Source organism: Anastrepha obliqua, chromosome 4, assembly GCF_027943255.1.
Source record: "Anastrepha obliqua isolate idAnaObli1 chromosome 4, idAnaObli1_1.0, whole genome shotgun sequence".
Classification (NCBI taxonomy): domain Eukaryota; kingdom Metazoa; phylum Arthropoda; class Insecta; order Diptera; family Tephritidae; genus Anastrepha; species Anastrepha obliqua.
Genome location: NC_072895.1, coordinates 47,814,356 through 47,841,264, shown reverse-complemented (window position 1 = coordinate 47,841,264; position 26,909 = coordinate 47,814,356). Strand labels below are relative to the sequence as shown.

Genomic DNA, 26,909 nt, shown 5'->3' with positions numbered 1-26,909 from the left:
CAGCCCTTGGTCGGGGTAAACCCGAGTCATTCCGGTAACGTACAACCGGCTGCCATGGGAATGTTGGGTGAAATGTAAAATTGTTAGATTAAAGTGAGTTTTAAGCGAAAAACTAAGGCGCGAAAATTACTTAAATTTAGTTTTGAAAATTTTACAAATAATATACAATAATATTACAAAAATCAACAATAAAAATTATTAGGTATAAACTTCCTTTCGCAAAAAAAGGTGTAATTACATTTTTTTATCTAAACAAAATAACAAAAATTTATTTGAAAACGTCTTATATAATATATTAATACATATACAGCTGTGTTCAAAATAGTATAGGCACGACGAATTACGAATTTTTTTAATCGACCCGAATTTTTTTAATCGACCCGAATTTTTTTAACCGATTCACCTAAGGACTATCACTCCAATAGTATTCCCCGTACATGTATGGGGAAAGTTTATGCTGCTACAACAACAAGTAACATTTTTTTTTTTGTTGTATTTAACGTTGTTTTTGTTATAATAAATATAGTATATTCTGCAACAGAATCCAAATAGCTCAAAGCACCAAACTTTGTAAATAAAAAATTTTACGAATTTCAAAAATGTTCATAAAAATTTCTCAGAATTTTTAGAAAATCTTGGGTAAGTAGTTTTATGGATTTAATTTTAGTATAATCAAATATGAATTTGAAGTCAGTAAAAAATCGCGTTGATTTTGTACTTTTTATTTTTGCATATGATGTCGAAAATTTTCTTCCATATAAACCTCAGGCACTTGAAACTTGAACTTTCTACTAATTACAAATATTGAAAAAACAAAAATAGTGAAAACTTGGTAATTAGCTGCGCTTCTATTATTTCAAATGTATGTATGTATATGAACGATACTTAAAAAAAATGATAAATTATTGCAAAATTAAAATTTATATATAATTACATTAAAACTTCTCGCTAAGGACCAAACCAAGGGTCTATGCGTGACTACCAGTTCAACCTACTTATATTAAAATTTCGGTTTGACGGCAGTATTTTTCATGCTTTGTATTTTTGGGTTTTTGGAAATGTCGTTTTTTAATAATGCGACACCCCGCTGAAATGGTTACAAATGATTAATCGATAACCCTAATGTAGTTGTAATATTTATTGTAATAATATGCATTTGGCAGCGTTTCAATGAAAAAACAAAATGTGTCTACCAAATAAGAGACATTTAAATCTACTTATACTTAGGCATTTAGCATTAATGAACCTTGTTTACAAAAACAAATACTCAAAAAATTGTAAGAAAGAACTATATTAAAAATCAATGGATTTACAAAAGAATAAAATATTTTTCAGCAAACACAATACTTTCTCTTTGTACCATTTTTCGAAGAGGAAAACAAAATACTTTTTTAAATGCTGGTGTTTCTCTAATTTGTTGTCGAATAATGGATGGTTTTATATACAAATGCATTTAATATGTTTTTGATAAGGTATGTAGTAGTAAGCTAAGCTATATAAAAGCTATGTATATAAAAAATGTTTACATTTGCTACATATTTTGTTTGTACGAATATATGTTTTCAGTTATAACAACAACCACCACAACATAACACGTGTATTTTTAGGAAAATTTAGCGATTCTCTTACCAGTAAAATGTCAGCCACAAGTGCCCAATTTAGATTCAAACACAATTGACCGATGAACATTAAAATATACGAGGCTATGATGTATTTTGTGACAAACAGCATCGCGGCAGCAAGGAAAAGCGAGCTAAAAAATAATCCAAAGGCGCACACCAAGGGATCGGCGTTGTTTTTGTAACTGGCAACCGCACGCGACAAAATTGGTCCGAGCGGTACACCAATTAGACCAGCTGTCATTGTAATAATGCCAAAACGTAGCGAAACGCTGTTAATTTTTTTTGTTTCAGAAAAACAAATAATCGTTTCGAGTTTTGTGCGAATTTAAAGTTGATATTTTTAGTTTAGAGATTTAGGAGAAAGGGGGAAAACAAAGAAAATAGAAAGAAAAAAATTTAATATCCAGTAGAAAGCATTTAAACAAGAAAACTCGTGTTAAATCAAAAGCGCATATTAGAAAAAAAAGTCTAAGGCAATAAAATATTTGATTTGTTAACAGTCGTAGCAATTAGCGATCGTACAAGCTTCTTAAACACATTTTGGTATAACGCGCAGTGGAGCAGACAGGGTGGCAGTGATTCTCTTTTTGCTTTGTTTTTCTTTATACATTTGCTGATGATTGCACTTCGCCTTTTCATCCAATAATTTTCATTTTTCTTTTTTGTCTTTTTCGTTTTCTTACCAGCAAAATATCAGCTACAATGGACCAACACAGATTCAGCGTCACTTGTGCCAAAAAGACGAACAAAAAGCAGAACGAGGTTGAGGTTTGTGGTGTTACCAGCGACATGTAGACCATTGGCGCTGATATGAGTAGACCGAAGGCACAAATGTATGGATCACAACTCTCGTGAGTTGGTCGTAGACGCTGAGCGAGCAGCGATCCCAATGGTACACCAATTAGTCCAGCTATCATAGCGATGATGCCAAACTTGTACGATACGCTAGTTTTTCAAATGGGAATTATGTGCATATGTTTCAAATTGTCAATTTCTATGTTATAAATAAATATAATATGAAGGCGCATATACATATATATGTATATATTAAATATTTATGCGTTTACTGGGGCGAGCATAACTGAGAGCATGCTGACTTTTTTGATTTACAATGTTTTTCGTTATTAATTTTAAAATTTGTTTGTTATTTGGTTTTAATGATTTATTCTTTAACCAAAGCATATAAATTAAACTTTCAGACTTTATATACAATTTAGAAAAGTTTAACACATTTTTAAGCTAAACTTTACACTTCTAAAGCTGAAATTTTAGAAAATTTTCGAGTGAGCATTAACATGCCAAAGGTTGAAAGTTTCACTTATGGTTTTGGGGAAAAAATGAAAAAAGGTTAAAAAAAGTAAATAAATAAAAAATATATAAAACAAAATAACTCGAAAAACTTTGAAAATATGAAAAAAAATCATCATGCACTTAGTTATAATATGTTCGCCCCTGTACGTATTCATCGCATATGTTTGTCATTTTTTTGCAATTATCCGCAAACAAAATTATTATATTTTTTTATATACTATTTTTCCCTTTTTCTTTTAATATACTCACTCATTCAACGATAGTTCCTCATTGCCTGGCTGCATCTTGATGCCTAGATATATGAATTTCGGACCCCACCAAGCCAAAGCGCCCGTTACGAAGGCAACGCATGTGAAACCGGCTGTCGAAAGCATAAATGAATGATTCTTCATTAAGTCCTTTATATCTTCAGTGTAGCTAGTAGGTTCCAAATTGTGTGAGCCTTCGCTCTCACCACGCTCGGGTTCTTTGGTTAATAGTATCAACGCAACAGCCACAATGCCAAGAATAGGTGTGACACGCAAGGCCCAACGCCAGTCGTTGGCCAAACGTGCGGTCTCGGAGCCGACTATATAACTACAAAGGAATGAGAAAAGAAATTAGATAAAAAATATATTTAAAATGTTGAAATAAAAAATAATAAAAAAAATATTCAGAATCAACAGTGACATGAGACCTCTTTTTGAAGTATTCAGTATGCATGAACTTTACTACCAGACAAAATAAATATAATAAAATATAACTTTCTGCGATGTATTTTTCATAAATATAAAAGCTAGAACCACTTTTTGCCAGCAGAGATGATATTCAATGTAATGTGTAATGTCATTACCGGGGCGTTACCGGAACGTCCCAAATTTATATTCGGCCAAGAACTGTTACTCCAGCAGCAATCCCCATTATAGTATAATTCCCCATGTTATGACGCTACAACAACCTTCAATGTCAATTGCATTAATACAATTTTGATAAGTTACTTAAAATTTTCAAACGAAAATTTATGAAATATTTTGCGTTAATCTTTCTACTTTTTCGAAGCTGGATAAATAAGAGAAACGAATGAGAGTGGACTTGAACGAGGGTTGGACCAAATACGCTCTATTGTCATACAAGCAGTCAGAGTACGTGTCTCGGCACCCAGCGTCTCGGCGTCTATAAGTTTGAAGTGGAGCTATTCTATGTAAGTATTTTGGAAGCTGTCGTCAACTTTTCCGAAAATTGGTTTATTTGTAGGCTTGAGTATAATAAGTAAATTAAAAAAAAAAAAAATAATTATTATTTCGAGATTTATTCAATACTAGCTTTAACCCGCGGCCCCGCTCGCGTAGTAGTAGTTTTGAGGGATTTAGGATATGTATATAAAAGAATTACAAACAATAATTTCATAGAAAATAATTTTTTATTAATAACCATAATATAATATTACAATACCCGGCATCCGTTGCTATGCCTCGTTAAATAAAATCAAAACAACCAATCAGAAAAATATCAAGCAAAATTATTTTTATTAATTTTCTATCTCAAACCGTTTTTGAACTTTGCATTTGGGTCATAGTTGAACAGCTTATGCGGATTATGAAGTCTAGAGTGTGCTATAAATAGTGGGAAATAGGAAAAACTAGGATTTTTAAGATTAAATTTAAGCAAATATTCGATTATTACTGACGAATGGGAGTGGTGGCGCGGCCTGGGGGCTGTGGGAAGGGAGTTCCATCATAAAAACATGCCTATAACCTTCATTGGGTGAAAATATGAATGTATAAAAATGTTTACGTCATTTGGTGTTGTCGTTTCGTAGTGATGCGCGGACAACGTACAGACATTCACCTTTATAGTATAAAGATTCAAATTTTAGGCATAGTTTTCGAAAGTTAAATATTTTCGGTTATTTTTAATATAAAATTTTTCGTTTGTTTTTTTAGGATAAAATATACTTTTCTAAATTTGCTTTTGGGGTTTTTATAATAAAATATACTTAAAAAAAATTTTGTTTTCAAGATAAACTATACTTTTTAATTTTTTATTTTTTAAGACAAAGTGTACTTTTAAAGCAATTTTTTTTCAAAAAGTGTTGGAAACACATTTTTTTGTCATTTTTGAAAAACATAACCTAGATTTTTTTAACCTGAAAGTTTCCTAGAAAATGTTGGAAAAAAAATAATAATTTGTTTGTTTGTTTTTTTTTAGGACAAAACCTACTTTTTCAAAAAAAAATAATTTATTTTTTAGGATAAAGTGTACTTTAAAAAAAAAAATTTGTTCAAAAGTTTTGGAGAAAATTTTGTTTTGTCGTTTTTGAAAAACATCTCCGGATTTTTTTTTCCTCTGAAAGTTGCATAGCGGGATTCACATAAATTTAAAAAATTAATTTCATTTTAATAAATGAAAATTTTTCATATTGTATAAATCTGAATATTATTTATTCTTTTTACAAAATTTTTTCAGCAGTAGACTTCATTTTCTTGGAAACCAGCAATAAAAAAAGTCAGCTTTGAAATCCAATAGAGAATCAAGTAGCAAATATCTATCTCGAATCTCGATGAAAACAACGGTTCGTTATGGTTGCCGGTTGGGACAAGTATGAAAAAATACGCATCTTATGCATTTTACGCATCATCTATAGCACATCTTACAGACGGAACAAATCGACTTAGTACTTTTTACCTGTCGTCTATTAAATTACTGAATTTCTAATGCAATCCATTAAATCATCCTAATAAAGATTTATTACAAATATGAAATAGTTTTATGAACGTTTAGGTTTTATTGATTTAAACTAAATAATGCTTAGGTCAAATAAACTGTTTTTTCAAAGGCGCTTAACACAATACTAATAAAGGTTTGCTAGGCATGGTAGACAGACACTATCTTCCGTGATTGACGTTATCCGAAACCAATCACCACAGGACTCGACTTGATTCATGAGAACAGCAAGGAACTTAGACTCCTACTTTTTCAGAACAGAGGGCAACATAGTCAAAATATCTATTTAAGATATTTGAACGCCCTAAACAACTGATCTCACACCTATTCTTCTTTGGTTCCATACAAGCGAAAAATCAGACTTCTATCAGACCTCAGCAGTGTCAAAGAAGGTTGTTGCAACAATAACAGATAAATCAATACCGAGTAGATTACTTAAAAATAAGTAACAGCAAAATTATCATATCAAATAAGCATTTCTATATGACTGCTATACAGACACATACATATACAAGAATACGTAAATTTGTATGTGTTGCGCGCATAGCTAAACAGTTCTTTACTGCATATTGTATTATAAATGTACAATATACCCGTAAGTATTAAATAAAGAAATCAATCAATTACAAATTACAGTTAATTAAATGAATATTTACTTATTTAAGGGCGCACAAACATGCAGTCTTTAATTAAATATCATTTACGTAAGAGGTTGGCATTGTATATTAACAAAAACGTAAAATGCATTTTGCCCCCTTTATATACCGCTAACTTGTAGGTGTAATAAGAGAAGCTCTGGAATTTCTACGAGTTGAGTGCAAATGTACTTATATACATGTGTATGTATATAAGTATTGTATGTGTATGTAACTCATAAATTACGCATTGTGCATTTGTATTGGCGTGATAGGATGGGAGGGTCATTTCGAAAAATTTAATAATGATAATTTATGAATTTCTTTATTTGCCAAATGCAACCAATACGCAGAAGTAATAGTATTTTTATCTGCACAAACAAATTTGATGTGAACGAAAATTTTGTAATTGATTTAAATTTGAATTGACAAAGTCAATAATAAAATTCCTGCCACTAATTGACCTTTTGTACGCGTGGAATTTAGATGATTGTATCAAGAAAAGAAGTTCTAAATGATAGGTGATAAAAAATATATGTATGTACTAGGCCGGGTCGATTTGTGGGGAGGCAAAAAAATCGCCCATTGCTCTGTGAAAATCATATTCTAGGGATCAAAATAAGAAACTTTGCCGAAGGAACCATACCTCTAAAACGAATTCTGATGTCCCCCAATTTGGGTCGAACGTATAATCGCTATGAAAAGTTTGAGGAATTTTTCTAATTTGTACAAGAAATTTGAAAAACCGTATAGATTCTTATCAGACAATGAGTTACACTTTTACACAAAAATATTTAACAATTAAAAAATAAAAAAAATAAAAATATAATAGTAATAATAATCAAAATGTAAGTGTGCTATCGTTTTGTCGCGGGGTGTAATTAGGTAAAGGGTGTTCTTTTGAAGTGTAGCATTATAAATTCAAGTAAAACAGGCAAGAGTCTGGGAAATGAGATTTTTTAATAGATATGTATGTAGATAGTTTCAGCACTATTTTTTTACTACTTTTTAGAACATATCACGAATGGTGGGTAAGGTTGGCGACCAAAAAATAAAGAAGTTTCTGGAGATATTATTAACACTGAACAATTCTTTCGGGAGGCATATGTAAGAAGCCAGAGGCATTCAAGACTCTGTTCAAAAAATGTTAGGCCGTTCCAAAGACACTAGGTTCTTCGTTACAGGTACGACCTGGATTTATATCCGGCCCTGGACTGTGAATGTTCACGCTGTAACGACAACAACAACCTTTTTTGGGCACCGCTCTAGACTGGCTGCAATTTTCGGTATTAATCGCTAATTAATGAGCTATCTGCGGATTATTGTCGCTCCAAATGCAACAGTCTTGCTTATCACTGAACAAAGTTTTGTGGTGCCTAGCTAGAACGCACAATTAAGAAAATACCGATGTTTGTGCAAATCATAGTACCACTACTCGGTGCTTAGTGAATTTGACAGAACCAGTTGTGGAGCTGGCGTCATTTTATAGGTTTGTTTAAAATTTTTTGCTCTTAAACAACTATCTCCTATGCTATTTTAAAACATTCTCTCAGTTCGCATTCATACCTCTTCTAAAATAACTTCGCGCCATATTACTCTTAAAATTCCATTTCAATCCGGGTATTTTTGTTTTCTTTCACTTTTGAGTTGGACAAGCTGGTAACGCAGACGCAGTGAATCGAGCGCCCAATTAGTGTGCTGGCTTCGATAAATTGAATCCTGTAGTTACGTAAGTAACACTGGAGGACTGGACGGCTATTTTTTTTCTTCAGTCACACTCTACGCAATCACCAGAGAGTGTAAAAGGGATCAAAAGTGTCAGAAAATTTTCAATTGTGTCGTAAATAGTCACCAAGTTGTGCAAAAACTGGACGAAACACAATTTTTACTGAGTACTGAACATGGAAATAAATTTTCATAATTTGTAAATATCAAAACATAGTAAATGAAAAACCTAATCAAATGAGTTTTGTCTTTGGAAAAAATATCTTAAAAAAAAAACACTTGTACAAATAAATACAAAATTTACAGACTTTTGAGCGACCCCCGTAGCAAAGCGGTTGAACAAAGAAATGTAATACGTGAAATAAATTGTGAACTCTTTAAAGACATTGTGCTGGTAGTTCTATAATTGATTGAACATTTTTCCTTAATAAAAAATTCCAAAAATTTTATTCAATTGACAACAGGCAACGCCCTTTCGACCTGTCTTTTTTTCTTGTCTCTCGCATGGCCATGGGAATGCATGTGAAAGCACGCGATCTGTCACTTGATCGGAAGACCTTTATAATAATAAACAATAAGCAGAATTATTATTTTTGCACAATCTTGCTGAAATCACGCGATGAACGAATTTACATTTTAAATTGGAATGTCAGCTTAGAGGTGAATGACTCAACATTACAACACATACGCGCACATATGTTTGGTATGTATGCAGCTACATATAAAAGGCGGGTTTTGATTCTAATTTTTCAAGCCAATAATAAATTTCTTATCAACAATTTGCAATTTGAAAATATTTACGAATGTACAGCTGCAATGTGAGAAGAGCACCCGGATTTTAATAGAATAATTTTATGTACGTTATCTATTTTTGGAAAAATAGAGGATTAAAGAAAGTCATGTTTGTATATTATCATTAAAAATAAAAATAATTGAATTAAATAGTATTAAAATTGAGTGATTCTTTTAAGAGAATAAGGTTTCAGCGAAATCTATTAAACTACAAAAAGTACTCTGGTATGTAACTAAATATAATAATTAATTAAAAAAATTGCGTTAGAAAGTCATTTACAGTTGAATTCAGTTTAAATCTTTTTATACATATATTTTAAATTCTAACGAAATGCTGTAGAGTAATCTAGACTGGGGTTTCTCAGTATTGTAATTCTTTTTAAGAATAAGTTTTGCCATTTTGTTTGGTGTAAAATCCATAAGCAAATACAAAAAATGCAGTAAAAGTTGCTGTTGAGTCTAAATACTCCGAATGCTCGAATATCATTTTTCTGCAAGTGAACTTACCCGAATCCTGAACCCACAGGTATCGCAAAATAGAATAACGCCAGCATTTTCGAACGTAAATCATGTACGAATAAGTCCGATATAATTGTAGGCGCTATAGTACTATAAGAAGCTTCACCAATGCCCACCAATGCACGGAATGTAATGAAGCTACCGAAGCTACCCATAAACGAGCCGAGCAACGTTGTTGTGGACCATAGCAGTACACCGGTGGCCATAATCCAACGACGCGAATAACGATCACCGAGATAGCCGAATACTGGAGCACAAATCATATAGGAGAGCACAAAGGCGGTTTGTAGGAGACCGCCATCATCGTCACCGATATTAAAGTCATCTTGTATATCCGTTAAAACACCTGAAAGTAAAAGGGGGAAATGCTTTTAATAAAAATTAAAAAATAATTAACTAAATTTAGAAATTTTCATCGGTGGAAAAGTATGTACATAATATTGTATCATTATACGTTCATATTTGCCTATATGCCTGCAAACTAGTCCCTACTAAGTAATTTATAAATGTGAAAGCTTGTGAATATGTTTGTTACCTTTTCACGCCGAAACGGCTAGACGGATTCCGATAAAATTGAACAAATGAATTGTTTATAACCTGAATTGTGATAAAATATATTTTTAATGAGAGTTGCCACCTATTTAAGAAGTATTTAATTAAACTTAAAACAAATAACTCATAATACGGGTGTCAACAGAAAGAAGTTTAAGATTAATTTCGAAAATATTCTTGGAGAGAGTTGCTACTTGTTTGAAAAACTAAATACAAATTAATTCACAAGTTATGTGAAATTGGCGTAGCTTACGTAAACTGGCATATAAATCGCTCAGAGACACCTGAATGTAAAATCGCTAGATTATATTACCCCAAACTAAAGCCGTATGTGCCGATGGGAGGTTTTTCCCAACAATTTCCATCGAAAGCTATCTATCTATCTGGAGAGATCAACTTAGTATGTTGTTGTAAACATTTCCCATGCATATACGAGGAATGCTGCTGAAGTGACAGTCCTTCGCCGGATACAAGTCCGGTTCGTTCCGGTTACGTAGAACCGACTGTGGGTGGTAACCTCCTGATTGAGCGAATTGCCATTCTGAGCGACGGTCAAGGGGCACTCAAAGCGTTGTCATCCCTTGAGGTTGAATCCTCAATACGCCTTGAGTGCATCGAGAAACTGAATTTACTAGGAATGCACAATCGCATTCGGCTTATATAGGCCCCAAGATATAAAAGGTATACCTGGGAACTAGCGATTGTTACTAATAAGACTTGAGTCCTTCCTTGCCATCACAAAAGGGAAAATATGGAACATCATCGAGGAGGAGCTTAGAAGTGAAAGATTTAAGTTAACGAGACGTAAGCTGGCACCAAATTATGGGGGCTACTGGCGGGTATAATCAAAAGAGATTCAGGCAAGTTATAACCCTGTCAAAGGACAAACTGAAAATGCTTACCGGCATTCTCATGGGCTACATATTTTTAGTCTCCATGTTCAGCAGTTGAGCCCTAGTCTCGCAGTCTAACATTTAAAGTGGCAAGGCTATGGCGGCTGCCATTTGACTTTTGGCGTAAATTTCACTTAAAATCATTACTTAAATTTTTTATGCTTATATATATTTTTTATATACTTATTTTGTTTTTTTTTTTTCTAAAAGCAGGACTTAATTTTTATCCGAAAATTGGTTAGGAACTCTTTTCTTTAAGTTTTTTTGTGCAGCAACGTTGAAGCGTGGTTGCACTCAACCGGTAAATTCATGAATGTCGTTTATCGTGAGTCGAACGCTAATGCAAGCGTTAATTTTAGCGTCTAACATTACCCACACAATGATCACAAGGAGATCATGTTTAATTAGCACATTCCATCACTTGACTTAATTACAATCAAACTAATTGTATGACTGTAGCTTTTAGAAACAGATAAGAGATGTGCTGACACGGGTGTTTACTCTTCTCCTGTACGAGTAATAGCAAATGATTTAATTGCGTTCAATGAAATACCGAAGGTAGTGCAAAAAGTATTTATATAACTAATGTGCTAAAGCTTCACAAATTCAAATTGATTTGGTAAATATGTATACATTACTTTTTAGTTAGATAATTATTTACTTTTTTCAATATACACTTAACCACAATAGCATTTAGTCATCATCCTCATGATTTGCTCACATTCAAATTTCCTCTACACTTAAAAACACAAATCCAATTCATTTTCACCATTTTTGTTTGCAGTGGAAATAAGCTATGAATCTTTGGCTACTCAAACGCATTTCGCCATGCTCACCTACTCAAAATATGGTTCACATAAACCAGTTTAAACATCTTCACGTTCACTTTAACAAAATAAAAAAAGAAGCAAAAACTTACTGCATACTAATACGACTACTAAAAATAAACGATGTTGATTGGTTTATTGATTAAACTTTAGAGGTGTCATTGAGCCTGGGTATGCTGCACAACTTCATGCATAAAAGCATTTAAAAATATATTCAATCCATTAAATTACATTTTTTTCGAGTAAATAATTACATATATAAAAATATTTTGGTGGTAGGACTATGTATAAACTTGCCACTTGACTTGGGTTAAGTAAGTAAGTTTTGAAATATATGAAATACGTGAGTGACACAACAATAGGAGCGCGATAGTTTTGACTATAACAAAAACATTACAACTCAGTTTCGAACTTTGAATAAAATTTTAAAAAGTTCAACAAATTTTCAGTAAAACTGCAAATTTTTTAATTAGAATCTTAAGAGAAATTTCGAGTATGCAGTTTAATAGCTCATTTAATTTTGGTATAATAATATGAAGATTTGAAGTAGATCAAAATCACGGTGATTTTTGACAATTTTTTGTTTCCTTTCGTCCATAAAGAAAATTTCGAGCATTCGTTATATGGAAGAAATGGTTAAAAAACTTGAAATTTTGACGAAAATTTGTTGAATTTTTCTAAATTTTGTTAACTATATTTTTGTAAAGAAATAAATTTAAATAAAAAAATAAATAAAAGATAAAAAAGTGAAAAATAAATAAATAGAAAAATCTGTGCAAAATATTGTGTTGCTATCGTAGTTAGTGACCACAGATGTACAAGTAATAAGACACAAGTTTTGCTCTTTGTAAAGTGCCGTGCAAAACAAAGTAAATGCTTAGGAATTCCAAGTTTAGGATTTTTTAAAAACAATAATACGCCACCAAATACAATAAAACTTAGCATTTATTTGCAACTTAATTCTAATAAAAATATTCTACAAAATAACAAATACAGATATGAAAAAATTAATAAGAAATAAACTTAAGAAAACCCCCATTTATTTGCTCAGTTTTACATGTAACGAATAAATAAGAAAATATGCACCTAAAGAAAAAAGAAACACATGATAAAACATATTGAATAAGCAATTAGAACAAAGCGATCTTGGCGTGTATAACGTCGATACTATGTTTATAAAATTATTTCTTTTATTAGAATTTAAGAAATTGTATTTGAGATTGAAAATAAACTTACGATAACAACCAAGGGACGTTTGAACACTAGAACTTCCCTCCCAACTTTTTTAGAAGAACCCATTACATAGTTGATTTTCTCTTGTATGCAAAGTCTTGACTGCAAGGCCTTCCTTCCATCTTTTTAACGATGCAGGCGCCTTTCTCTTGAGTACAATAAAGCTCAATCAAATCAAATTGGAACCAATGCAACGCTGTTACCCTATTCTCATGAATTCTGCTAGCTGTCTTATGCATGGTATGAAGCGTTGGAGTGCGAAATTTCATCACTTTTATAATTGGGGTCTTTTCAACTGCCTTTGAGTTCACCATGGGGAATGTTAAGTAAAATAATTTTAATTTGTTTGATAATAGTTCTGCACCATCAGCGTATGAATGAGTTAACAAAATGAATACCATGCAAAGTTTTCAAAATTCTTAGTAAAAAATATGAAACGCTATTTTGCACTTATGGTAAGAAGTTTTCGGGCAATATTATTCATTACAAAAAAAGACACATTCGATACTAGAAATTTAAATTAAAAATGTGTTTTTATATTATTCATATTTTATGGCATTTTACATAGTTACAAGCATTACACATCTTTCGCCTGGACTTACTCGCATCCCACGTGAAAGTGAATATGAAATATATTGCTGTTGCCAGAAACGGTAAAGCGGTGTGTCTGAAAATAATAAGCTGAATTACAATTGAGTGCTAAAAGCACCACTTATCAATGCGTCAGCTCTAACTTCACAGCAGTAGATCACATGAATAATAACGCGGAACATGTTGGCAAAGCTAGAAGCGCCAGCGGCGCCCACTCTTTATAGTCTAAACCAAATCGCAGAGCAACGAATTATTTGGCATGAATTTCAAAAAAAAAAAAAAAAAAAAAAAAAAAAAAAAAAAAAAAAAAAAAAAAAAAAAAAAAAAAAAAAAAAAAATACATTAGAGCGCACGCGAAGAAACGTCACATACCGATAATTTTGTCAATTGGGATTACAGGCGGGTGTGCTTGCCAAACACACGCGGCAGTCAACATACATTTGAATGATCACAGGTACGCTCTTGCTTTAAAATGTATGTATCATTTGTTTATACCCGAAAACACGGCAACAAAAATCATTCCAACAAGTGAGATGTGGAATGTAGGAAAGTAGTAAAACGGTATAAAAACAAACGCCTTCAAAAGTGACTAGGAGAGTCAACGAAATTGTAGCGCACATGGTTGAGAGCACTGGGCTGGCATCAGAAAGCGCAACAAGTTTGTGTATGGAAAAATAGCAAAAATTTCAAGGAATACCTATGTATGTGCATATATATGTACATACAAGCATTGAACAAATATTGAGCAGCGTACTTCTGCTAGATTCTCTGGGTGGCTAAACTACACGCCCGTCATACGGCATACGAGTAAATTGGTGAGTGTAAGTGCCGAGTCAGATCACTGCCAACACCGTTTCCCGCCACCCCACTCTTGACAAACGCCTTCAACTCTACATGGCCATCAACACACACTCACTCACCAAATAAATCCAACACGTCCAAAGCGAGTGCACGTCCCCGCAACTTACCCCCTATTGTTGTTTTCATATTTTTCGACTTAAGCGTTCGGTTTCATGCTGTGCGGCTTTTGCTGTGCTATCTACATATAGTATATTTTGTAGCGTTTTTACTTTTTTTGTATTTTTTTATTGCTTTTAATTATTTTTCGTTGCTATCTGGGTCTTTTTATGAGAAATTTATCGTACGATTTTTTCAACCAATCAGCGCTCGCCGGTTTTAGCCAGCAATGAATAAGTGACGTAACGACAAACGATGCTGACGGCCGAACGGCGTCTTTTTACGTGGGCAAGCAAGCAAGCGAATAGCGTGAGTTGTAAACAGCAAAAATGCCAACCGCGCAAATGTGAAATAACTACTAGGTAAAAACGAAATGGGGGCCGATATTGGTAAGTCTGCGCTTCTTCGTGGTATCTACATATAGACCTACATACATACATGCATATACACAATTGGTATGCAGTGGCAACACGCAAGCACGGACGGGAAGATTGCGATATTGATATTGGAAAAATTATGGTAAGTCATATTTGCGGTGGTGTTGTTAGGAATGACATTCTTAAAGCCAAAAATAAAAGAAATAAAAAGAAAACCAAACAGCAAAACATTTGTTTGCTGCTCGGCGGGCAATGTGAAGGCTTGGCTCATTCGCTGGCTGATGATAGTCTTGCTACTGAACTAATAATATGGGAAAGGTGAAATTAGAATGAGCGTTTAATTCATTATGATACAAGTTATACATAAGAAAGTCAAATAGTAGCAGATCAAAAATAAAACTAATACAACAATATTTGTGGCTGGGTGCAACACACAAAACAATCATGACATTTAGGGTAAGAAATGAGTAAATAACAGACAAACAGAAAAATCAAGAAGTCTAGACAATAGTCCGCCAAAGTAATAAAAAAACTACTAAAATCCAGTACCAAAGAGAGGCAGAAAATGTGCTAACCAATAAAAGGAAATAGCACGGTAATCGGACAAACAGAACTTGTTCGCAAAGCCGGTACCGGCTTGAGTGAACGCCGGTGAGAACTAAGTGCACACACATATATACACTGATGGTTGCACTTACATATATATATATATATATATAATTAAGCGTACACTTACATACTCATACATACATACATAGATACATATGTATGTACTTAACTTGATTTGTTACCGGTCTTGTGGCCCATAATCACTGCTGAAACTTGAGACAAGTGCATGACTGAATTCGCTGCTAATCACTGACACACCTTCTCCACGCGAGTGTTGTTAACCACAACATAGGCAGTGTCCTTGAAATATTTAGGAAAATTTCTGGATGAAAATAGCGCACAACTCACTTTTATGCATGATTATAAAGGGTATTTCAAAAGTGACGCCTAGCTGTCAGTAGTGAATAATTCTCAGACGGTACCTTTTTTATATCATCTTTGACATTTGTGAAGTGGATAGTTGCTCAAATGTTTCAAGATAGAAAACGCGTTGATATTATTAAAAATTAGTATGATCTTTAAGAACAACGTAACGCAAAATTCGTGATGTTTTTGGTGGAAATAATCGTCCGTATGAGTCGACAATTCAAAGGTTCTTGAAAAAATTTCAAAAAACTGGTTCTGTCGAGGATAGAAAAAGAAGTGGCAGAACAAAAACTGAACGTTCTGTTGAAATATTGCTGATGTAGAGCAAAGTGTTGCTGAACAACCTTGGCATTCATAAATCGACTGTTTGGCAGATTTTACCTGTAGACGTGCTCATGGTGGGAATTTAAATGATGCAATTTTTCACATATAATTGGTAAGAACCATATTTTGAATAAAAATAGTGAAACAACATTTAGATGTGTCTTTTGTAAGACCCTTTATTTATAAATGTACATTTTGTCTAAAAACTACCAGGAATTGGTTTCCGAAAAGCCAGTTTAAAAGAATAGTCAAAGTTAAAAGGAAAATAAAGCCAGATAGTAAATAAATAATATTATTTGGGTGTTATGTGGCGTTTGAGAGAGCGAATTTTTTTCACAATCTCACATGGTTGTCATGTTGTAAAAAAATTTACTCAAAAAATGTCATCAAACAACCAGATTCGCCGGATATAGCTCCAGGTAAGTACATTTTCTTTCTAAACCTCAAATTACCACTGTACCTATAATTCTAACGTGACCTATAATTCGGAAAAACTTTACTTTGAGGGCGAATAATAAATTTAAATGAATAAATATTTTGGGATTTTTATGGATATGCTCCCCACACACCACCTATTTGTCTCAGTAGTGGCGAAGTATACATTTAACTACAACAATTATTTCACGTTTTCTAACTAAAAAATCAAATATTTCATGTTCATGTGCAGTTTATAGCAGGGCTTTAGAAAATAATATTTGAATACAACAGTAAAAGTACACAACTTTTTATCTACGAATACAAGACTAGGAACAAAGTGATAGAAGATTTAATCATACATTTCAGTTTATTTCATTAGCAACAATCACGACATTGAAATAAAATAAGATCTCTGAACATATTTTGCATTGATGTTAACAAACTTGAGATATTCTTTTTAGCATTTTTATAATTATTCACTTTCAAGTTAAATACTTTTTTATTTAAATCAATTAGTGCTTATAACCAACGCTAAATAATTTGACCCTGATAAAATGGTACAACTCACAATATTTGCTATACGTAGAAATGAGAAAATGTGATATTATTAGGTGCGCAACTAAGTTCCCGATGTTTGTCAATACATAGATGCCGCCAGCAGTGTGTGCTAGTCGATTCTAACATAACCTAAACGTCATAAACCAAGCTTAGACCTATGGTAAACAAACTGTTTCGACACATTAATGATTTTGTTTTGGTATCATTTGGTTTTGTGTCTGATTTTGTGCCGAATAATCGTCATTTTCGAGAAGTGTTGATTTTCCTCTTTCATTCGAAAAAAAAAACGGCGGAAACAACGTGCCGAGGTTGGTTCCGTCGCTTCAAAGACGGTGAATTTAATGTTGACGATCGTCCGCGTGAGGGAAGGCCAAAAACCTTCGAAAACGTTGAATTGGAGGCATTGCTCAATGAGGACCCGTGTCAAACGCAAGAAGTGCTTGCTTCAGTATTAGGAGTTACCCGCCAATCCATTTCCAAGCGATTGTATGCTTTGGGAATGATTCAGAAACAAGGCACTCGCGTTCCTTATGAGTTAAAACCAAGGGATGTTGAACGTCGTTTTTTCACCTGTGAACAACTGCTCCAGAGGCAAAAATGGAAGGGTTTTCTTCATCGCATCGTGACGGGTGTTTTTGTTTTGAAATTTGTTTTTGTTGATTTGATTTTTTGTATTTGGAAATAACTTCCTTAATAGTTTGCTTATGTTCGGAGTCGGCTTGAAACTGTAGGTCCCTCCATTTGTGGAACAACATCAAAACGCACACCACAAATAGGAGGAGGAGCTCGGCCAAGCACCTAACAGAAGTGTACGCGCCAATTATTTATTTATTTTATTATCGTGACGGGTGATGAAAAATGGATTCATTACAGCAATCCAAAGAAAATAAAGTCATGGAGACTGCCCGGCCATGCTTCTACGTCGTCGCCTCGGACGAATATTCACGCTGCGAAGGTGATGTTATGTATGATATTTGGTGGGACCAAGTTGCTGTTATTTATTATGAACTGTTAAAACCAAGCGAAACCAACACTGGGGATCGGTATTGACTTCAATTGATGCAATTGAGCTGAGCACTGCGCGAAAAGCGGCCGCAATACGCGGAGAGGCATGGAAAAGTGATTCTACAGGATGACAACGCTCGGCCTCACGTTGCCAAACCAATGATTCACTTGTAACCATTTTTTCAGAATAAAGTTTTATTTTCATCAAAAAAAAAAAAAAAAAAACAGCGAGAACTTAGTTGCGCACCTAATACATTTCTTTGATCTACGACGTAGCATTCGAGTTTTTTGAATAAATAACGGTGAACATCGCAGACATAGAAATTATGAACTATGTGAGTTTCACAGGAACATACGACATGTTGCAGCGATTAAGTTCCAGGGTCATCGCTGGCCCCAGCCCTGAGAGCATTCCATGCAGTACCCCCTGTGGATGGTGGAAGACATTTTCTCTGTTAAAAAGAGCAGGTGGTCTTGGTCTGTTGAATCATACTTTGTGTTTCTAAAAGTTTTCAGTTTTTCAGCGCTAATTTAACTGTGGTGAATTTTTAAGCTGAGTTTGAGACTCCAAAATTGTGTTGTAATAATTGAACTAGAAAGCATAGCTAAACTATCATGAAAAAACGTAGTAAAAACCGGCCATAATTGGCGTCGATTAGGTTACTACGAGGAAAAAACGAATCGATAGACGAGTATTGCGTCAATCAAAAAGAAGAATAAAAAAAAATAATAAAGTTATATAATCGCCAATAAAATCTAAATATCACAGAGTATAGCAAAAATTATAAAGAAAAAAAAAACCCAGTTTTATGTGGTATAAATGAAGGTTTACGCGTACAAGTGTTTATTAGTTTATTCATTGGGTCTTGTAGAATTCATTAGTGGGCATAGTGAAATACTCCAAGTGGAAACTTGAGAAAATTTTGCACTGAAAAAGCACAAATTACATAGCAGAGGTGTGCCATAGAAACACAGGAAAGAAATGAAAAGATTTCGGTCAATGACATGCAAGCTATGACTCGTAGGGCGCGCGTATACTCGTGCTGTAGGTAAGTCAAATCGCAGTCAAATACAGGAAGGAGGCGGTAATGCGGGCGCCGCTTTAAGGCACCTGTAATAGGTGCTGCTGAAATGCAACACTTTTTGCCGCTAACACAGCTTTTCCATACAAGTATTGTAGCAAATGTACATATGTAGACTGCATATAATCATAGAGTACTTTAAAATGGAATGACGTGGATGTGCGGTCGTATTGATAATAATACTCATCTATATAAATATGTGAGGCGGCCGCCGTAGCAGAATGGGTTGGTGTGTGACTACCATACGGAATTCGGAGAACGTTGGTTCGAGTTTCCGTGAAACACCAAATTGCAAAAAAAAGTTTTTTCTAATAGCGGTTACCTCCCGGCGGGCAATGGTAGGCCCCCGAGTATTTCTGTCATGAAACAACATCAAGACGCACATCACATATAGGAGGATGAGCTCGGCCAAACATACAGAAAGGGTGTACGCGCCAATTATATACATATACATATGTATATATGTATATACATATATGTATATATATACCTATAAATATGTGAAGGCTAAACATCACATGTCTAAGTTGGCACGGGGATTGTTAGCGATAACCAGAAAATGTGATGTGATATTTTGTAAGTTAAATTTATGACTTGTTGTAGTTGTTGTTGTTGTTGAAATGAACCCTATTAATTTATGACTGATGTCTGATGAGTGAACAACTTTCTGTATCATTTTGATAACAGAAATTAGGTAATGACATGCATACATATATGTTTGTATAAAAATAATTGCTCAGAAATTCAAGTATATAAATCTAATAATTTGATTGATATGCGATTATATTAATGAAGGGAATATCTGTCAGCCGTAATTAGTAATTAATGCATACCGCCTACGACATTCTAATTAAATATAATATAACAGTTCAGATTTTCGCTTGAAGTCACTTTTCTTGTACGAGGATTGGTCAAAAAGTTCGCGGAATGAAGCGAAAGGAGTGTGAATTTAGATATGCAATTATTTTTCGTTTCTGATATATCTCTTTAACCTTTTCACTATAAAACGGCGTACCCAGACGTTTTTTTTAAATATTCTTATTAAAAAGTTGAAAGTTTTGATAATAATTTCTGTGAATTTTGCACAGAGTTTAGAACTTTAATTTATAAAATGTTTGCTATTTTTATAAATAATTATAATTAATTAATAAAAAAAAAATTAGCAGGAAAAATAATCCGAATATTGTAAAAAGATAAAGTGGTTTGAAAATGAAATTACTAAAGGAATTTATATTGTAAAAAATTTAAAGGTTAAATAAAAAAAAAACTGATGAAAATCTGCCGGAAAACGAAATTGTTGCGATGAAAATACCAGCTACAGTTGCTATTCACAATGGTAGTTAAAAAGTTACGCCTACTAGAGATCTTTCATATCTGTATACGAGTATATTTATTATTATCAAAACAAAAGTTTTGCTTATGCCTTCAAAATAGTCAACTTCATTTAGGCAGCTAAATAGTCAGTAAATCCTTTTCCTTCACTTTTTCTCTTACCCTTTTCCCCAATCTTTTTTTTTATAATTTTAATGTTAGTCAAAGCCACACTTTTTAGGCGAACATGGCAAAGTGAGTCTTAGGCACTTGCGCATTGTCTAATCCATTTCCCTCTTCTTTTTTCATTAACGGTATCATTTGGTTTTTATTAAAGTGTACCTTAGTAGTCGCTCGTAATATTGCCCATTTTTGTATTTAATTGCCAATATTAATACTTCCGAATCTCAAGAAATAGTAGCTATCATCTTTCGCGCCGATTAGAAGACCTTGAATTTCATTCAGTGGGTCCACACCTTTTAAGGCCACCGCATACACTTGCTTTGAGTCAGATTTCATAATGAAACACGTGAATTTCATCTCAAGTTTCTTATTTCTTTCTTAAATTCAACCCTGTTCTCACTACGCAGACTCAAAAACTCGCGCCCCTTTAAGTATTCTGGACATGCATCTTGTGCTGACCTTAAGCATACCAAGATGGTCGAGAAAGATTTTTTAAACGTTGGCAGAAGGTATTCTACCTTTTTTTGCGTTTAGTTTTTTATTCTTCCGTTACAAGTCTCTCGAGTTTTTCAACAAAATCTGAGGACGCCATCACAATCGGCTGACCTGAACGCTGATCGACTTCAATTGACTCACTACTTCGTTTGAATATCTTATGCCACATATTATATAAATCTTTATTTTCCTTGGACAAAAGTCTCTGATGTCTCTTCCAAAGCTATTTATTGGTCTTTTTTGTTTTTGCTTTGTGTGGAACTGAAGCACACTACGGAACTTAATTTTCTCCATAGTTAAGGTTTTCTTTGCACAGTTTGATAAACGTAAAAAATTATCTTAATTATACGTTTTAGTTTTTACGCCAGCAGAGAATAAGTTTTGCATAGGTTTTTCTGAAAGTAGAGGCATATTACCTACCTCTTGTTGATAATAATTAAAGACGTGATGAAAGCGTAATGTTAAATATTCACGATCAATTTGCATCCAATATAATATTATATTTGTATGTATGTAAATGAGTCACACATTCACCTCATTAAAAATACAGTGCAAATAATTGTTCTGCCACTTAAATTCCAAATCAGGTTGTTCAGTAAATTTATGTGAACAAATAATGGAGTTGGAATGTAATGTTTAATACAGCTGTTGAATTTATGTATGTAAAGGGTCTTGCAGATGTGACGCCTAGATGTCAGTAGTGTATAATTGCAAGACGGAATTTGTTTTATGTCATCTTTGACATTTGTCAAATAGACAGATGTATGTACAATTTTACACCATAGAAAACGTGTTAAAATGATTGAAACTTATTATGAAAATGGTCGCTCTTTAAGCACAACATATCGCAAAGTTCATGCTTTTTTTGGTGGAAATAATCGTTCGAATGGGTCGAAAATTCAAAGGTTGGTGAAAAAATTTCAAGAAACTCCTTCTGCCGATGATAGAAAAGAAAGTGGTAGAATAAAAACTGGACCTTCTATTGAGAATATTGCTGCTGTTGTAGCGCAAAGTGTTGCTGACCCACCTTCAGCATCGATATCTCGACGTTCTCAACAATTCGATCGTTTTGCGGATGTTACTTCACCTGTAGATGTGTTTATGTTGGGCATTTAAATTTTGTAATTTTTCACATATAATTGTTGAGACCCGTATTTTCAATAAAATATGGAAACCTGAGAGAATCTGAGTTTTTACTTGATTTATTTTAAAACAATATCTAGGCGCGTCTTTTGAAATACCCTTTAGTTGCACTAAAGAAAACAATCTCAATTAGTTTGGTTCATATGATTGTAATTGTTTTTAGTGAAATATAAATAAAATATGTACTTATACTTCCATATTGATAAACTGAAGAGGCAGGCATAAGCGAAGTTTAGAGTGCTGCAGCACATGCAATAAAAACCAAAGGCGAGGGAATTTAAAATAACTTTAAAATTTGCATAGTGTCAATAAAATATTATATTTGCTGATTTTATGGAACAAGGTTAAAAATGGACAAGTCGGAGGTCACCTTCACATATTGTTATGTCAGGAAGGCTTACTTTATTAATTGGCTAAAGAATCCAAACAAAGCTTTAATTGGAGTCACTACTTAACTACGCGATTTTTCTTTCAAAAAAGTGTTTATCAGAGAATTTGGAGCGTGTTTTCTTAAAAACAAACTGCATACCCGAAATGGTGAATAAGCTCAAGAGGAATCGTAAATTTGTTTGAATAGTCCTACATATTTATATGTTCATATATACAGATTCAACGTTTATTGAATTTGTAGTGCTTTGGCCAGAGGAAATGCGAAATTCGATAAATGTTAAGAGTATCATATTTTGATGGTACTAGGCCCTTTCTTCCATCTAAATAAATTTTAGCATCTACTTTGTATGGAAGAAAAGGCGAGACACCTTAGTGAAAAAAATTTTCTTAAATCAATGGAATTTCGTAGTCACGTGAAATTTCCACTTTGTTATATAGGGTTTTCCAATAACAGGTGTTATTTTGAATAGCCCGCTTTTTAGGTAGAAGCTGTCATTTCTTGATATTTGACAAGTACGCTATTAATAAAAAACGATACGCGCTTAAACAACGCATTGAAATTATTAAGATTCACTATAAAAATGGTGAAAATTTAGCAGAGACGGTTCGTAAAATTCGAACATTTTTAGGTCATCGTGAAGCACCTTGTCGGACCGCAATACAGAAATTGGCGAAAAAATTCAAGCTATTGGGGCAAGTTAGTGATGTGAAGAATAAAACCCGTGCACGTCGCTCAAGAACAGCCGAAAATTTTGCTGTTGTAGCAGAAAATGTTGAAGAAAATCCAGGTTTCTCCATTCCTCGTGGTTATTTGGAATTAGGCATTCCACAAACGTCATTACACCGTATTTTGCATAAAGATTTGGGTCTTAAGGACTTTATAATCCAGTTAACACAAGAACTCAAGCCGGCCGATCATCAACAACGTCGTGTCTTTGCTGATTGGGTCGTTGAAATGCATGAAAAAGATCCGGAATTCCATTGAAAAATCGTCTTGAGTGATGAGGCCTCGGTGGTGTCGTCAACAAGCGAAATTGTCAGATCTGGGGCTCAGAAAATCCAAGAGTTATTGTTGAAAAGCCTCTCTATCCACAACGTGTGGCTGTTTAGTGCGGTTTATGGTCCGGCGGAGTCATTGGACTTTACTTTTTCGAAAATGAAGCAGCAGCAAGAGTTACGGTGAATGGACTGCGCTATCGAGAGATGATTAACGATTGTTTATCTCCGGAATTTGATGGTATTGATCTGGACAACGTTTATTTTCAACAAAACGGCGCTACTTGTCACACAAGCAACGAAACCATTGATCTTTTATTAAAATAACACCTCTTATTGGAAAACCCTTTACTACAATTCATTGGGCTATAAAACCTTTTTCTTTTTTGTTCCATTGACTCTATTATTTATTGCTTCTGCTAATTAACAATTACAATATTTGAAAACTTATTTTAATGAAATATTCAATCAGGCATAACATAACAGTCGTAACATATTATAAAACTGCATTCTAGAAATTCCGGTTAAAAAGATGAAAGTTTTGATGAAATAAAAAAAAACTGCGTAGTTTGAAACATTGCATTATGAGGTTCTTGTTGTAGTATGAACTATATTTTTATTCAAAAATAATAATAGTGGTGTGTTTATAACTTTGCAACGGGGTGTATCTGAGAAAAAATAATAGGGGTATGAATTAATAGTAGTTAGAACAAATAAATACGTTAAGAATGTGAATGTCCAAAAAAATATCAAAGCTGCAAAGTTGATGTAATGTACATTGTTTACAATTTTTACTGGAAATATTAATCTAGTTTCTTACAAGCATCAAAATGTCTTACAAAGTATTTCCATGCGCAGCTAAAGCCATAATTATACGAACTATAAGTAGAGGATAAGGTCTGCAGGTAAGTTCTCGGTGGAAATCTTGTTTGAAAATTTCTCTAACTATTCTGTAGTTTAATTAAGCCGTGGCGTAGCGTGTTTGTGCTCATCATATAGACAGATAATAAGTAGAATGCAAAAAATCCAGCTAGAGAATATGCAGCTGCTTGAAGGCCTTTAAACTAAAGCAAATACTTACAGCTGCAAAAACACATTAATTCATTTCCAGTGCAAGGAAAATTTTACAAATATGTAAACAAAGTATAGAGTATATGCACTTGAGATTTATCGCAAATAAAATTGCTAATTCGCAAAGGTAAAGTGCACAACAAACACATATGTATGTACGTATACAACAGTGTTCATAATAATAGCAATTTTATAATTACTATATTAATAATTTATATACATAATAATATATATATATTCGTTTCATAATTTATTTTTTTTATAAAAATATAGTTCATATTACAACAAATACCATACTTTGTGTTAGTTTCCCACTTTCCCACGTAACCGGTACGACCCGGATTTATATCCGGCGAAGGATCGTCACTTCAGCAGAATTCCCAGTACATGTAAGGGGAATGCTTATGCTGCTATAACAACAGCACAAAGTTTAAAATCTTTAAATTAAAAAAAAATCAACGAATTGTGATCAAAATTTCAAATTTTTAGAAAGAATCCAAGTATGCAGATTTAGAGCGCATTGAATTTTGGTGTAAGAAAGTGCAAGTTTGATTTTTAACATTTTTTTCTGGCTGACAGTGTTGGGCATTTTCTCCATAGGAAGAAAATGCATAGCACTGCCAACAAAAAAAAAAATTATCAAAAATCAACGTGAATTTAAGCTATTTTAAACTATTTCAAACTGGCGCAATATTATTTCATAACTGCTACAAAACCAAAAATATTAAAAAAAAATTTAGATCAGATTTTTTTGAATTTTTTTAAATTTTGTACAAAGTTTGAAACTTTGTGTTATTTGGTTTTGTTTTAGTATCAACTATTTTCAACTACAAAAACACAAAAAATTTAAATAAAATATAAATAAATAGTCAAAACTTTGCAATATGTTGCACTGCTTTTATTATGTACGCAGGTGTACACAAATGCATGAATTTGTGGCTACTTGGAAAGCTTTCGAACTTTCCAACTGTTAAAATCTGTCTATGAATCTGAAAGAAAATTTCGGTAGTTGGCTGTGTTAGTCATTCACAAAGAGTTAATCGCATATTTATTTGCATATCATTGACAGGGGCATCAATGGGCAAATCGCATTATAGCTACGCATGAATTCGAATGCTTTTTGTTGCAATTATTTGTCATTTTAATTGTTGTATTTTTATTTTACCTGCCGGTGCATAAAACATGAATTGGCGAGACTCTATCTCTCTCAATATATACTCAATTAATTTCGGAGCCGAAATATTCCACCATTCATTAATTGAATGATTTTTTTGTGCCGAAAATTTAATTCACAAGTGGAAAAAACCCTAAAGCAAACAAGCAAATAATTACGAATTGTTCCAGCATGAACTTAAGCAGCCTTCAATTAGCATAGAGTAATGTTTTTGCCATGTTTGAGTTAGCAAAAAGTTGAATTAGACTTTAAAATGAGTACAGTTAGAAAATCCACAGCTCATTAAAACATAGACATATCCATATAAACATACACATATCCATATGTATGTTAAAGAAAATTAAAGAAACAAATTCAAATTGTCAAAAATCAACAGAACAATTGCGTGGTAAATTTCGTTCCGGCAAATTGCTGATAAGTTATCTGAGAATGTGATAAGACCGGAAATTTTACCTCTAGGATGAGATTTCGCAAATATTAAATATGGACATATGCAAATATTAGTATTAAGGTCGACGAACTTAAAAAAAAAACGCAGGAAACTTCAAAATTGCTATATGTGCTGGTATCGTAAAAGGCGGCCGCCGTAGCCGAATGTGTTTTTCTGAGACTAACTCCGAGCACGAAAGACTAATTGATAAAAAAGAAATTTTTCTAATAGCGGTTCTTGCTGTTGTAGCAGTTTAACAAACTCCGCGGGGTTAAGTAACTTTCTGTTTCGACCCACCAGGTCCCCAAAGGGAGAGGGGTGTCAGATCAGTGGGTTTCATGGGACGCGAGTATAGGTGACTAATATCGTGCGGGGTAGTTTCACATGCCGGACCCATGTTGAGTATATCGGGGTCGATTTTGGATAGGTATGAGCTTAATCTGCTACAATATTCTGAACGTAACTGTGATATATAACGTTGATGCATTGCAGGGTGCTTGATAAGGGGCTCCCGAAGAATGAAGTTGATGGCCTGTCTGCATATAGTGAATGTCATGTTAAGTTCTGGTTCGCATCACAGATGCCTCTTGACGTGCCAGGGAGGTGACTCAGCCTCTC

General features: G+C 33.4%; 1 protein-coding gene across 3 annotated transcripts in view; it reads right to left on the bottom strand.

Annotated features, from left to right (window-relative positions):
• LOC129243874 (protein spinster) overlaps positions 1-26,909 on the bottom strand; it is a 64,100-nt gene that overhangs the window by 15,292 nt on the left and 21,899 nt on the right. For 2 of the 3 annotated variants that reach the window (XR_008582351.1, XM_054881279.1), the window contains exons 2-4: positions 9,296-9,653; positions 3,183-3,509; positions 2,306-2,567 (exon numbers count right to left, since the gene is read on the bottom strand). Coding sequence is in view for 1 of the 3 variants with exons in the window: in XM_054881279.1 (XP_054737254.1) it covers positions 2,306-2,567; positions 3,183-3,509; positions 9,296-9,653 (947 nt within the window). In the remaining 2 variants the exon portion in view is untranslated. Of the gene's footprint in view, positions 1-1,629; positions 1,892-2,305; positions 2,568-3,182; positions 3,510-9,295; positions 9,654-26,909 lie in introns of all 3 variants that reach the window. The other variant, XR_008582352.1, reaches the window with a different exon arrangement.